Consider the following 14,847-nt stretch of genomic DNA (forward strand, 5'->3'; position numbering starts at 1 on the left):
ATCCAATATTCAAATCAATAAAACACTATCATAGGCATTATGTCTCTTCGGCTTATATATTTATGCGATTTTCTATTAATTCTAATACACTTAGGGGTCATTCAAATAGTACGCACGCGCCAGTGGATAGGGAGTTGTTCAAACAAGCGGAATTCGTCCTCCAAGAAAAGGCTATTTGGAAACTAAGGCTCGATTTTTGAAAATTTCTAATAGGTTTGTTCCAAATAACTGTAAAACCAAACTTTGACAAAACGAACGACGACGATTTCATCCACAGAGATGAACATAACCTAAACGTCAACAAATTTCTTTGTAAATTTTTTGTTACAATTTTTGTCAACCTGAAAGTTGAGGTTAAGTTGCCTTCTGTGTATGAAATTTGACATTTCGAAATTACTTTGGAACAAACCTATACACATACACATTTCTAGGACATTTTGTCATAACATTACTACTGTCAGCGTTCTATTTTTTTTGCGAACCAACTTCACTGCTATGACATTTCATGTAGATTTTACCAGAGTTATTTCATGACAAAATAGTGTGCAAAAAATGCATTAATGCCGTAGTACTGAAAAAAATTGTGGCGCCTCCACAGGCTAACCGAGGTTTCCTCTAGCTTCCACGTTGGAGTAATCATATATCGATCGAACGTCAAACAAAATTTGACAAATAATCCAACGAAGTAAGGGCCAATTTTCAAATACCATAAATTTATGGTACTCGCATTTCCATTCTGTTCTCACCTTCGCTTTCGCCACGTACAAGATTAATTAAACAATGGCACGAGTGTGAACATGCCGCCTTTTGTACATGAGCCTGTGTTCTTCCAAAACGTATCATCAGAAAGATATAAATAATACACATTTTTTGAATCCTTTTGACCTTTTGACGGCGACTCTTTAATTTATGTAAATAATATTTTAAATTCAGGGAGTGTTGGTAAGATTAGAAACTGACCAAACTGACTCATAAATGTGATGCGAATTTCTTATTGATTTTTTTCATCGGGATTCCAACCGAAATCAGTCGCATTTTCCAGTGGACTCATTATATTTTTATAAGCCTACAAGCAAAAGTGACAATACTACTCCAAAGTGATATAGCTAGAAATGGTTGCCAAGCATCAGAGTAGCGTACATTTCACCAATGAGAAAGAGATTATGATAAGGGTGTCACACCACTTTCTACACTAAAAATTAGAGCCTTTGTTAAGTATGTCTTATATGCGATACGTAGATGTGTGACAGCATAAACGGAATGAAAAATACCACAAGTTAAAAAAATTTATAAGGTGAAAGCATCATCAGGTTTGTTGAATTTATCAAATTCAGGTTGTTACTGATATCATGAGTGTCTGAGGTGGCCTCAGAGTCATCCGTTTTGTCTACGTTTTCATGACAGTTAACAGTTCATATCAAACAATAGGTCTAACATGTGATGCGTTGTTTGAAATATTATGCGCAGCGCAATCTGTTGTGATTTCTCTGTCATAAACAACATGCTGATAGCAGTTGGTTTTGTTAAAATCGCTAGAGTTGAAAGCAATTTAATTTTTTTTTTCGAATTTGCGGTTATGTTGATTTCTATTGCATATCGTTCAATTTGTTCAGTTTTTACGGTTTTTACCCAGCGGTGAAAACGCTACCTGGCGATGGGGAAGTAACGCCATCTATTATCAACTATATGCTTTTGCTTCTGACCTCACAATCGAATAAATAATGAAAGTACAAAGCAGGTATGGTCTGTCCATACAAACCGGAGGAAATAGCGATTTCATATATTTCCTCTGCTCCATACAAATTTGGACATTAGACCATACCTATTGCCTATAGGCTATAGGAGAATGGAGTCTAGAAACTAAGGGTAAAATCTAATACAATTTAGTACTTTTCTTCATAAAAAAACTGTTGTCACCGAATTATTTTTTCATGAACAAACTTCACTGCTGTGACATTCCATGGGAATGAATCAATGTGAAGTTGTTATACAAAAAAAGGCCTGTGAGATTGAAGTACTATAAAAAACATAGCTAACGCCGACCCGTACGAAACACCTATTCGTATCAAAAGCCTTTAATGTGAAACTCTTCCTTTCTCTTACTTCATTTTCTTCTCTGCTGAAAAACTATTCTCCCTTTAAAATCACTTACATTATCCACTCTTTGCCTTGTTATCATATACAACTAAATTGCCGGAGGCAAGATAGACAGCCCCGTACGAAGTCAAATTTCATAAATTCCTATTTAAACAGCTATATACCGCTATATTTACCTATATTTTCCTATAAATAAGCATTTCACAGATGAATATGCTATTATATAGCTCTATATGCCTGTATATAGCTCAATATAACTGTATATAGATATATATAGATGTCCATATATGGAATCCCTGAAACCCCACACACATAACAAATTATTTCCATGTTAACAGAAACTCTCTAAGTACCATTTTTCCCAAGATATATCACTTTTAATAAAATCCAATATTTTGTTAGGAGACCGGAAATAGTACCGACGCTTTACATTCGTTAATACCTTTCAAACAAAAAACAATCATGAAATTCGGTCAAAATTTACTCGAGATATTGACAAAATACTCCACGTTCACTGTACACACCCCCCCTGAACCAAAATAAAGTTTTACCGAAAATGCACCCAAAAATTGATTGCTGTTCTAAATAGAGGGACCCTAGGGGAGTTCAAAACGATGGTCCGTTGAGCTGGACCAGATGCTTCCTCATCCCATACATTTTTTTTCTTAGTTGTATGGGGTTGGGGTAGCATCTGTTCCAGCCTAACGGACCATCGTTTTGAACTCCCCTAGGGTCCCTCTATTTAGAACAGCAATCAATTTTTGGGTGCATTTTCGGTAAAACTTTATTTTGGTTCAGGGGGGGTGTGTGTACGGCCGAGTAGCCAGATAAGAGCTCACTCCAAGAGACCTAGCTCACGCTCAGGAGAACAAATTTTCATAAACTTTTTTTCCCTGATTGGTACGGTCAATACCTATCTAATAAAGCTATAACAGACGACATATGTTCAAATGTGGCAGACCTACAAGCTAAAACTGCTTGCCGCCCTGTGCCTGTTTCACACCAAGGGGTCTAACTCACGAGTCGGTCATCCGATTTCCATAAACGTCGATCGGTATTGTAAATACCTTTTATTTGACGTATCACTGACAAGTGTAGTGCTTAAATGTCTGGAGATAACGTCGAAAAACACTTAGGCACTTATTGGGCCCCAGCTCCGGAGAGGTCGATCCGAAATCATCCATCTTCGAACTTAGCCTGTCTTTTGACATTACCAAACGAGGAAAAAAAGAATTTTAGAAATCGGATGTGATTTACTCAAGTTAGAGAACGGACAGACAGACAGACAGACATTTTTTTTCACTGATTTGGCATCTCTAGACAACCACAATAGGTTTCCCCTTACTCAGGGAGTCCAATTCGACGTGTTACAAACGTATGCGTAAACTTATAAGACCCCAGTACTTCGTACGGGTCTAAAAATGTGGCGCCTCTACAGGCCAACCGACTAGGCCGACTAGGCGAATAGAGTATTGTCCTGTATCTATTTTCATTGCGAATGAACACCCTGTGGATCATGAAAAATAAAACTAGTACAATCGTCATGAATGACATTTCTCATTGACATTTCAGACGTCGAAAAATAAAAGGAAAATATTGCTTCGAGTACTGGTAAATTAATCGAAAAGAGTAACATCTTACCGACAAAATGTGGTTCGAGATTATACCATCATTTGCAATTGTATCCTTGGCGTTAGCCGCTCCTGGATACGCCATTTATGGATTACACAAACTCGCTCTAGGAAATGTGAGTGAATTTGTTTTCGAATTGATTTGGGGCCTCTTGGTTTACATAACAGAAGTCAATGATTTTGGGATGAAAAAGTGTCTTTAGAATGAGCGCAATGTGACGATCAGCACATCGTCGTCCACAACTCGATTCACCATTCTGCAATTCTGCTCGATGCTGATGTCAGATTAGGCTGCATCATTTTTTTTTTCATCGATTTGCGTAAATTTTCGAATTTCGCTTGCACTTTCTTCGACACGAAATCATGTAGTCAGTTACGTTATTTTTGACCATTTTCACTTATTGCTGGGCATTTCGTAGTTTGCTTCGTACATATTTCGGCCTTTCAATCGAAAGAGGTTATGTGTGGGACCAATTGCGTATCCCATCTGGCGTAATGTACATTCGAACTAGAAAGACCATCATCTGAAAGAAGCCGAATACGATCTGAACTGTTTGTTTTGTTTTTTTCAAGCAGGAACCGAACTTTAAGAAAGTGCACGACAGTAATACTTATGCGTACCAGTAGAAATAATTGTATCAAATGTAATCCACTTATGTGGAAAGTCTACAATTTTGTTCTGAAGATCGCTAATCTTCTAAATGTTAGATTCCTAATTGCTAACGATATTGTACGATTGTATTTACTATTTTGTTCGCAGCCATATCGCCGTGGAATGGAAGAACGACACAATCGCATGGATTATCAACGCGATCGTAGACTCACTGCGAACCCATACATACAAAATGTATGAAATTGTAGCAAAAATGATTTAAAATTGTCGAAAAGAAAATCAATTTCTCTTTGTATTCACAGGGACTGGAGGTCATTCCGGATGAATAGCCAGATGAGAGTCAATCTTGTAAATTGGTGTCGCCCAGCGTATAGAAAATCTAAAACAAAATGTTCATTAAACAGAAGTGAGCACAAATTAAAATTTGATTTTATTCATTTGCCAGTAGTTGAATTTTTTCTGGTAACCTCTTTTTCGTCCTTCGATCACAATTTTGACTTGAACAAATTATCATATTTTCCGCTGTTGTATTGGCATGTACACCAATCCAATTTGTCAGCGTTCACTAACGCTGCAAGAGCGCCAAGTCCTCCGCCAACGCCACCCATTAAAAGGCCAACTTTCCCAGTTGCTGCTAAAGACTGCAAAATAGCGATTGGGCTTCCACCAACGATATTTCCTATGCTTGCTTGCCATGCGGCAGCGTAGCCCCCTGCAACAAAGCCAGACGGATCGATTCCAATGAATGGTAGCACATACGATCCGGCGATTGCGCCCGAGGCTACACCTCCGGTCATGTAGGCAGTCAGTCGCAACAAATTCGATGGGCAAACTTCTGGTTTTCCCGTCTCCGAACAGCGCTCCCAATAAAGAAATGAAAAATCAACCATTCTGAAGACAAGCCAGTCTGAAATAACATCGAAAAGAACATTGATTTTGCGTACTCGAAGCTGGAACGTTGCAATATTGATGTTGGACTTTCTTTTCACTTCTTTTTCAAAAGTACGAAAAAAAGAAAAAGATTTGCTTGATACTTCCTATTTCTTTAGCTGACGTAACTCTTATCTTCGGTGCTGGATATCTACTAATATCTACTGAGTTTATAGCGATACGAAAAGTGAACTCCAAAGAAAATTCCAGTTTTATCATGCCCGGAGCGATAGCGGAGGACTTGACGCAGTCTAACCACCAAAAAAAGAACGAAGACAATTTTTTGAGACGCGTCAACTATGTATAGCCGAAAATTTGAGTTTCTACCATTTGGTCTAGATCACCACAAAACCTATTTTACCAAATTCTCGCTTCAAATACGAGCAAAACGAGCTATCACTCGACTATGTAGGTTTAAAATTACCGGAGATACATCGTTTTGAAGTTGGTCATTTTTCATAGAAAATGCACCAAAATGAATTTTTCCAAACAATCAAAATCCTTCAACTTACTCTGTATGTTTCTATCTGTCTATCTATTTATCGATGGGCTATCTCGGAAAGTAGTCAGCCAATCTCTATGAAATTTTGCAGGAGATTGGACATAAAAATGAAAATGTGATTTGTGATACGCAAAATAACTATTTGACTTAAAACAACAAAAATTTTACCAAAAAAATCTGCGTCGCATTTGGCAGATAAATTTTCTCGTAGGTCTGTTCCTGAACATCTGCCACTTTGCAACGCAGATATTTTTGGTAAAATTTTTGTTGTTTTAAGTCAAATAGTTATTTTGCGTATCACAAATCACATTTTCATTTTTATGTCCAACCTCCTGCAAAATTTCATAGAGATTGGCTGACTACTTTCCGAGATAGCCCATCGATAAATAGATAGACAGATAGAAACATACAGAGTAAGTTGAAGGATTTTGATTGTTTGGAAAAATTCATTTTGGTGCATTTTCTATGAAAAATGACCAACTTCAAAACGATGTATCTCCGGTAATTTTAAACCTACATAGTCGAGTGATAGCTCGTTTTGCTCGTATTTGAAGCGAAAATATGATAAAATAGGTTTTGTGGTGATATAGACCAAATGGTAGAAATTGGGTGTAAAATTTAATTTTTGCGTAACGAAGCTGAAAGCGTCAACTCTAGCGATATCATTCATTGTAGAAATTGTATTTCAAAGACTGCGTCACACTTTTCTCGTAGAGATTTTTGTTGGGATACTAATTTATGTAAAGACTGCTGTTAACTCTAAGGATGCATCCGCTGAAAAAAGAGCTTAGAAGATGAGCGTTTGATGTAAAAGTGTTAACGGGCTTAACAATACACTTTCGTGAATCAATCAGAAAAGACGTAAGGGGACCAATAAACGTAACGCCATAAACAAAAAACAGGTGTAAAATCAATATCTCGTTTGTTTCACTTATTTCTGTGGTCCTTTGGACAGTCTTCGCCGTATTCAGTCAGTTCCATCTACTATTCACCTGTGCTCACTCACTTTCACAGTTTAATTCATTTACTTATATAAGTATATATTTAGCTACTACGGCTACTACCAAAGGCTCTCTACCAGGCAAAAGTTGACCGACTTTTAAACGTCGGATTCGTTCCTTACATCCGCCGCTTATACAATGACAACAATTGCAGTGAGCGTCACATGGATTTTTATTGTGCACGAAATTTTTGAAACCTCGACTAGTCAGGCGAAATTCAAGAAGGTATAAATACGAATGAACACGGTAAGGAAGTATTTATTTTTCCATTATTCCCAATCCCTTTACAACATTATTCACTGCTCTGTAACTTCATAAAAATTCTGTATTCGTAAAATCTCTTCGACTTTCTTGTCCACTTCGATTGTAATGGCAATGTCACACCTCCACAAACCAGCCGGTATCATCGGTATTGAATCATAGCTGGTGTAGTAAGACTTCACATATCTATGTCCCTGCGAAATGCGAAAACAAAAAAGAGTCCAAATAAAGAAGCAAAGACACAACTTTTGTCCGTTAAGAAGTGCCATCCAAGTAAAAACTAATTCATACAAATGAACGAACGAACGAAATCATTTAACGAAACTTAAGTGATGTTACGTCTGAAAGTACCTCGGAAAGTACCTTAACTTGAAGATGAGGTGTAGGCTTCAACATTCTTTTTATGCGTCATCTTCCTCATGAATAACTATTATCTGCAATATGCTTCTCAATAGTTGAACTAGCTGGTGAAACGAAAATAACAAGTTACCTTACATCACAGGCTGGTCACAGGGTTAGGTTGTATTGTAGAAGTTAAGTAATTTACACGAGACAAGTGAGAACGAAATGTGAACCAATTACAACCTAACCAACTCGCTAACCAAACCTTTCTAATAGTTATTTATGACATCGAGTGCGAAGTACTTTATTAGGCTCTAGATGAGTAATTATGACACGAGGCCGCAGGCCGTGTGTCATAATACACATCGTGAGCCTAATAAAGTACTTCGCACCGAGATTCATACAACGTTTTATGCAACAGAGGGATCTAAAACTCTAAGTATTCGAACATTATGATCTCGAGTTTCATAAATAACTATTTCATGCATTTTGTAACTTGTGGTACGAACATCATTTGTACTCATCTTAAGGCCAGTTAATGGTCGCATTTATCGCAAATATGTAAGACGACATGAACTGGCCTTAGGAGAAAGCAGAATTCAAAAATTTTCGTGAATTTAATTCACTTAAATAGGCCTTGGACTTTGACTGTTACCTTCAACGGACATGGATCTAAGAGATTATTTTCGCTCCTGTTCGCAATTTCCAAAGCAATTTTGAACAAAGGATTATTTCGGAATTTGAAAATGTCACACAGCTCGTATTTTAAATTGATCATGTACGGTTTGTACTCAGCGTTAAATCTCTTGTTAGCAGTAAAGGAAACCTGCAAAATTTAAGGGTTGTTTTCAGTTCAACGAAAAACCGTTAACGGTTAAAATAATGTTCCAGTTACTATCCCATCAGCGATTATTGGTGCTGATAAGTCGTCGATAAACTACAAAATTGCCTCGAGTTCGAGTCTATTACGAATTTACCCGGACAACTGTTTATCAGTGTTGATAAACGGTGACAGGAATACAACTCGAATTACATAAATCGGTGATTTCAGCACCACACCAGGTTGAAAATATATATCCACAGATGTAACCGATGTGGTCCGATTGACTGGTCTACGTGGCGACGTGAACTTATCGACATACTTATCGTTTTTGTGACAAATCGTTCGGGTTAGCACAATACTACGACTCTGTAAGAATAAAATTTTGATTTTTTTAAAATTCCGTCTTCTAAAGTCCGTTAAAATCTGCAGTCTACGAAACAGATAACTATTTCGACTCATCGCTTGATTTGATTTCTACGTTTTGCTTAACTGATTTTATTGTATCGGGCTCATGAGTTTAAGCAACGCACTTCAAGCATAATTGGTACTGAAACTTGACAGTGTGTCACACAACAATTCCATACAAAATAGTACTCTATTTGGCAGTATAGTGTCGTATGATCACTTTTGCTTGATTTAAGATGTGCAAATTTTCTAAAATTAGAAACATGTTTTGAATACCGATTCGGCTGAATATGTCACAGGCGCAAGTAACAACAAGGCAGCAATAACAGAAATATCCATCGCAGTCGAGAATTTGAAGGAAGACTGATATCAGGTTTAACTATATATTGTTACAGGTCACGATTATCATAATGGACCCGATCGGTCGAATAGATAAATTGCAATTTTTGGCTTAACGTGGTAAGCAACGTGGAAAATTACAAAAATGATAACACATCACATTAAAAATTAGGGATTAGTGATGCGTAATTTGGAATAATTATAAAACGCGTTTATAACGTTTATCATCTGAAAAAATACAATTATGCGTTTAGAACAGATCGACTGCAATGTAAATTCTTACACTAACTGTCACTCATACATGCCTCATATCAGGGCTTATTATTCGGAATTTTTTTAAGAATTTTAAGTTGTGGCTATTTAGATCAATGTATATAAAGATAAAGACTGGAAGTCAGGGTTTTATGACATAAAATCAGTTAAACGTTACGGATATACGTTCAAGGCGGTTAACTTTGGGGAGGTCACGCAGATCGCCATTTTATTAGATACTAGGGAACACACCTTTTCCACAAGGCTGTATACTTTGGGGGGGAGGTCACGCAGACCGCCATTTTATTAGATACGCGGGAACACACCACTTCTGATGATTTTACATGTAAAAAAATTCACCACATCATCAAGACGACGAGAATCATCAGAGTAGGTGAATTTTTGTATGAAATCGGCCATTTTATCATCAACTGTGGTGTGTAACCCGCGTATCTGTATCTGCGTGACCTCCCCAAAGTATACAGCCTTGCTTTTCCATACAAACAAATTCACCAAAATGGAACCTTTATGGTGTGGTCAATTTTTTGTATGAAACATGGTATGTCACCTGCGCATCTGCGACTACATGACCTATTTGCATCTGTGTCACCTCCAAAAAACGTTCAGACTTGGTAACGCTGAGTTCACTATAATATTTACGGCACCAAACATAACGAAAGCAATATGGAAAAGGCTGACGATGAGCATCCACAAATCGCGTGGTCAAAGCATCACATCAAAAGTTTACTGTCAAAATAGGGAAAATTGCTACACCTATTCATCTGTTGTCGATAACAACAACAAAAATAATTACAAGCTCTGGGTGAAGTACAAGATTTTAAATTCACGCCGTAAGTGTGCCTAAAATTTGAATTTAAAGTGAACGAGTCGATGAAAAAGTGAACCAAAAAATACATTTCAACGCTTCCATTTCAACTCGTTCACTTGAAATTCAAATTTTAGGCACACTTAGGGCGTGAATAAGACTGAAGCATCTGTTATTTGAAAATGTATGAATAAGTTACCTTTATTCTGAAATGTTTTTGAATGTAATTTTTTGATTTTTTTAAACTTTTATTTTTATTTTAATATCTGCCGTTTATTACGAACCCTTATTAGTGAACAATCCTTACGCGTGAACATTTATACTTTTATTTTCCCCATATTTAAGCCTTAAACATTAAAGACCACAAAGGGGACGCGCGGCCTAGCGCATTAGTTTTTTTCAAGGCAGACTTACACCTACCGAATCAAGATCTCTCATTTTTTCCAACAAGATTTCTTCTTTTAGAAATTCTGCACACCAATCTGCGTGCAACCAGTGGTAAGGCGTTTAAACAAAAAAACTAACACGGTGAGCTTGAAAAAAGTCGTTGCGCGTTATTGTATGCAACATGCATACACTAACAGTTTAAAAACCCATTGGCGTCACAGTATTCGACAAAATGTTTTAGGCATTTGAGAATTTCCACTGAGAATTTGCTCAATCGTAAACTGGCAAGCAATAGTAATGGATATAATCAAACATATTTAACGTATTGTACAAAAATAAATGCAAATCCGAAGAAAATAGAGTAAAAAAAGTTACTTTCTTGATCAATTTAATAACATTTTTAGTAGGACTAATTATTGGTGGCTCAGCTCTAATAGCATGGTCTATGCAGTTTGGATAATAGCAAATGAGGCTATCAAGTGGTGAATGTGGCATCAAAATATATTGACTTTCACAAGTCAAAAACTTTCAGTAGGGTTGACAATATTTTCAAATTGACTTTTCTCAAAAAAGTACCGTTAACTTTTTTTTGTTAATTATTGATATAAATTGGTCGCATGGTCCTAAATAATTATCCATAAAAAAATTTCGTATGCAACGACTTTTTCATTTAGACTTTTTTCAAGCTCACCGTGCTAAGATAAAATTCGACCCATCCTACAATTATACACATCGCGTATACCAAAGACTATACCTTTGCGTATATGCAATGTTTAGTGTGTAAATAAACAGAAAGTCGCTTGAGTATTCATCAGTGTTGATGGTTTGGGAACAAAAGAGTTCAGTGGATGAATTGTATGTCAAACATAAATTGAACAGTTGTGTAGTCAAAAATTGTGTTCTTACGATCATGGATGTTGTTGTGGATAAGAAATTTCCTTCTGAAAATTTGGTACCGAAAAATGAGACGGGTGTCCTCAATTTTCTGAAAAAGTACCCAACTTACAATGGTGAAGGAGTTACCATTGCCATATTTGATTCGGGAGTCGATCCAAAGTCTACCGGATTGCAGGTGAGGGCGATAAATCATACTAAACAGTCTTGAGGATGATCACAGAAAAAAAAGTCGACAAAATTCACCGACGATGACTATGCAAATTAGTCAAAATGAGTTTGCGGTTCAGTGATTTTCCATTGTCCATCCAATGTGGATGATGCACAGGATCAGACTTTTTTTTGTCATTTGGTGCCATATTTTGCTAATGATGTGACAGATTCTACATTTTTCAAATGCATCGCTGTCCCATATTGTGTGTTTTCGATTCGGATGTGAACCAAAATGTCCAGAATTTATATTGAGTTCGTTTATGATTCGCTGCTTTCTGTAGCGGTTGAATTCTCTTTCGGAGTATTGAGACCTTTCTGCAGTCTGTTCAACGTAAACAAGATCACAATTACAGTGTTCGCAAGTTAAGCACAAATGTAGGAAGCGTAAACCTCTTATTACCCAAGTGCGTCTCTTGACAACCTGTCACTTCAAACTCGTCTTGTCAATTCTTCGATAGTTGATGTTTAGCACTTCGAGATGCAGAGGACAATGTTAGATAATGGGCCACATATCAGACATTTTCCTTTGAAGTTAGTTGTGCCACGTCCAATATGTCTCTTTCAAGAAAATAAAAAAAAACCTTCGGAAAATACGTTCGTGTTTTCCGACGTCAACACTTCTTGTCTTCTGTTCAAATTTTTCTTTTCAATTTACAGACCACACCTGACGGAAAACCAAAAGTGATCGAACGTTTCGATTGTTCGGGTAGTGGTGATGTCGACATATCAAAGAAAATAACAGCGTCCACGGATGGAACGATTTTGGGTTTATCGGGTAGAACGCTGAAGGTGCGCCCTAAACAAAAGCCGAATTAGTCAAAACCATTACATGATTTCTATTTTACATCAAAGATCTCGAAACGGATGAAAGCAGAGAATGTGGCTGGTGATGATTACCGTATCGGCATCAAGAGTGTGTACGATTTGTATCCGTCGAAAATAAAGGAGAAAGTGCTGAACGACATGAAGTTGAACGAATGGGATGAACCGCACAAGAAGGCGATTGTCGACGTTGCACGCAATATCGAGGAATTCAATGCATCGAACAGCATCAATTCAAGTAAAACTGATAAAAAATGTCGCGTTTGCCAATAGTTGCAATGGATTCGTGTTTACAATGGGAACATTTCAAATTTATTTACAGGCAACACTCTGTCTCAAGCGGACAAATTGAAGAAGGAGGATTTGGAGGCGGCCCAAGAGTATCTGGTAACGTTCGACAAGAAATTTGAATGCGTCCGAACTAGTTTCGATTGTATCGTTTATGCAAGCAAAGACGGATGGGTGGCAGTGATTGATGTGAATGAAAATGGTGATCTGGATAATGCGCTGTACTTGCGTGAATATACCAAATACCATGACGTTCAAAGCATCAATAATTATCTGTCGATTACGATGAATGTTTTTGACGACGGCAATGTCCTTGAATTGGTCGGTATGTGTTCCGGTCACGGTACTCATGTGTCAGCAATAGCGTCCGCGAACCACGGGAACGATTTGGATGGCGTTGCACCGGGAGCAAAAATTGTATCGTGCACGATCGGCGACAATCGATTGGGCTCAATGGAAACGGGAGCAGCAATCATACGAGCCATGATTAAAGTGATGGAATTATGTCGGGATGGTCGCCGTGTGCATGTCATAAATATGAGCTATGGAGAGCACGCGGCGTGGTCGAATTCCGGTCGAGTTGGGGAGCTCATGACCGAAGTGGTGAACAAATATGGCGTTGTTTGGTAAGCCAATCGAAACGAATCTTCGTTCTCTGCAGATTTAATGGATTAATGCCTGGTCTTACCTTAGGGTCGCAGCAGCCGGAAATCATGGTCCTGCGTTGAGTACTATCGGAACGCCACCAGACATCGTTCAACCGTGTCTAGTTGGCGTTGGCGCCTATGTCAGTCCGGAGATGATGGAAGCAGAATACACTTTACGTCAAAAACTGCCACCTAATGTGTACACTTGGACGTCTCGTGATCCGTGCGTCGACGGTGGACAAGGAGTAACCGTCTGCGCACCGGGAGCTGCAATCGCATCCGTTCCCGAGTATACATTAGCCAAACAGCAGTTGATGAATGGCACTTCAATGGCGTCTCCTCATGTAGCAGGTGCAGTTGCACTTCTGTTATCTGGTTTGATTCATCGAAACCTATCCTACTCACCGTACAGTGTTAAGAGAGCTCTATGGGATTCGGCAACGTATTTGAGTCATGTGGATCCATTTGCTCAGGGTAATGGACTGTTGAATGTGGAAAAATCGTTCGAGCATCTCGTACAATTTGCTGAAGCGCCGGACAGAGATGTGAGGTATGTACGAAAAATGTATTTTGAAAAGTGGTTCGTTGTCATACAATTTGCTTTTGTAGATTTGCTGTTTCGGTTGGTACGAACCACGCTAAAGGCATACATTTACGCCACGCTGAAACCGTTTCAAAAGACAATTTAGTGGTGGTGGAACCGGTTTTCCTGAACGATAAGGAAATTGGTAAATTTTCTATTCAAATTGGAATTTAAAATTTATTTTGACTAATTAAATGCTCTGACACCATTCAATGCCACAGGTGCATATGAATGTCTGTACTTCTGAGACCAGCGGAAAGTCTCCTGAGAAACCTCTATTATTGTAAAGTCCTCAGATCCCGCTCCTGTCCTTTCACCGGTCTTCGATTCGTCTGTGAAGACAGTCACTTTTTCTTCTCTTAGTCTTTTAATTTACTAACGACATTTAATTTACTTTTCAGACCCAAAACTAAAAATCAATTTCAATCTAAGACTGACTATGGTGTCGACTAAGCCATGGGTGCAAACGCCACAGTTTCTAGATCTTTGCTATTCATCGCGATCATTTTCGGTTAAAGTTGATCCTACCGCCTTGCCCATTGGTGTTCATAGTGCAGCGTAAGTGTTCAGTTTATTAAGTCTCTCACAAAGCAGATTGCCGGATATTTAAACTAAATATTTCAGTGTAAAGGCTTACGACATAACAAATATCGCTAAGGGAGTTCTGTTCGAGGTGCCAGTCACTGTCGTCGTGCCGCATGTAATCGATGTGAAGAAAACTCGTTCGATCAAATTCAACACAACCACTTTCAACGCAAATACAATTGTACGGAAATTTGTCAATGTTCCACTGGGTGCAACATGGGCGGCATTGGAGATGCAAACAACGGAAACAACCACGTCCAATCAGCCTGCAAAATTTTTCGTTCATACGCTGCAATTGCTTCCGATGAAATTCTGTAAGCACATGGAAACGCAAAAACTGTACTCCGTTTCGACTGAGAATCCCACCGTTCATCTGTTCAAGTGTGAGGTGAGGTCCACGTTTTTT

The 14,847-nt window shown here is 38.1% G+C and overlaps 2 protein-coding genes and 2 long non-coding RNA genes across 5 annotated transcripts in view; 3 read left to right on the forward strand and 1 right to left on the reverse strand.

Moving 5' to 3' along the window:
• Nucleotides 1-1,981, forward strand: part of LOC119084819 — a 31,476-nt gene extending 29,495 nt beyond the window's left edge. Inside the window, exon 3 of the long non-coding RNA XR_005089150.1 lies at nt 1,836-1,981. This is a non-coding gene — a long non-coding RNA (uncharacterized LOC119084819). The remainder of the gene's footprint in view (nt 1-1,835) is intronic.
• A 1,665-nt stretch (nt 1,982-3,646) lies between these two features.
• LOC119084822 lies at nt 3,647-4,776 on the forward strand. The gene is made up of 3 exons (XM_037194903.1): nt 3,647-3,844; nt 4,489-4,575; nt 4,644-4,776. The coding sequence occupies exons 1-3, from the start codon at nt 3,746-3,748 to the stop codon at nt 4,668-4,670; spliced, it is 213 nt and encodes a 70-aa protein (XP_037050798.1). The 5' UTR covers nt 3,647-3,745; the 3' UTR covers nt 4,671-4,776.
• Nucleotides 4,777-7,043: 2,267 nt separating this feature from the next.
• Nucleotides 7,044-8,554, reverse strand: LOC119084823. The gene is made up of 3 exons (XR_005089153.1): nt 8,411-8,554; nt 8,033-8,203; nt 7,044-7,229 (listed from the first exon to the last, which is right to left on the reverse strand). It is a non-coding gene; the product is annotated as an uncharacterized LOC119084823 (long non-coding RNA).
• Nucleotides 8,555-11,266: 2,712 nt separating this feature from the next.
• LOC119084824 (tripeptidyl-peptidase 2) overlaps nt 11,267-14,847 on the forward strand; it is a 32,624-nt gene continuing 29,043 nt past the window's right edge. Inside the window, exons 1-8 of one of the 2 annotated variants that reach the window (XM_037194904.1) lie at nt 11,267-11,481; nt 12,174-12,305; nt 12,369-12,594; nt 12,661-13,252; nt 13,320-13,823; nt 13,883-14,001; nt 14,258-14,414; nt 14,481-14,829. In XM_037194904.1, coding sequence (XP_037050799.1) covers nt 11,320-11,481; nt 12,174-12,305; nt 12,369-12,594; nt 12,661-13,252; nt 13,320-13,823; nt 13,883-14,001; nt 14,258-14,414; nt 14,481-14,829 — 2,241 coding nt within the window. In that variant the 5' untranslated portion in view covers nt 11,267-11,319. The remainder of the gene's footprint in view (nt 11,482-12,173; nt 12,306-12,368; nt 12,595-12,660; nt 13,253-13,319; nt 13,824-13,882; nt 14,002-14,257; nt 14,415-14,480; nt 14,830-14,847) is intronic. The other variant, XM_037194905.1, reaches the window with a different exon arrangement.

This window comes from Bradysia coprophila, unplaced genomic scaffold (genome assembly GCF_014529535.1).
Source record: "Bradysia coprophila strain Holo2 unplaced genomic scaffold, BU_Bcop_v1 contig_94, whole genome shotgun sequence".
NCBI lineage: Eukaryota > Metazoa > Arthropoda > Insecta > Diptera > Sciaridae > Bradysia > Bradysia coprophila.

What these genes read in the sequence shown, in the direction of transcription:
- LOC119084822 (XM_037194903.1), top strand. Translation starts at nt 3,746, where the DNA reads ATGTGGTTCGAGATTATACCATCATTTGCAATTGTATCCTTGGCGTTA. An exon ending in ACAAACTCGCTCTAGGAAAT is followed by an intron (nt 3,845 to 4,488) that starts GTGAGTGAATTT and finishes TTTTGTTCGCAG; the next exon opens with CCATATCGCCGTGGAATGGA. An exon ending in CGAACCCATACATACAAAAT is followed by an intron (nt 4,576 to 4,643) that starts GTATGAAATTGT and finishes TTGTATTCACAG; the next exon opens with GGACTGGAGGTCATTCCGGA.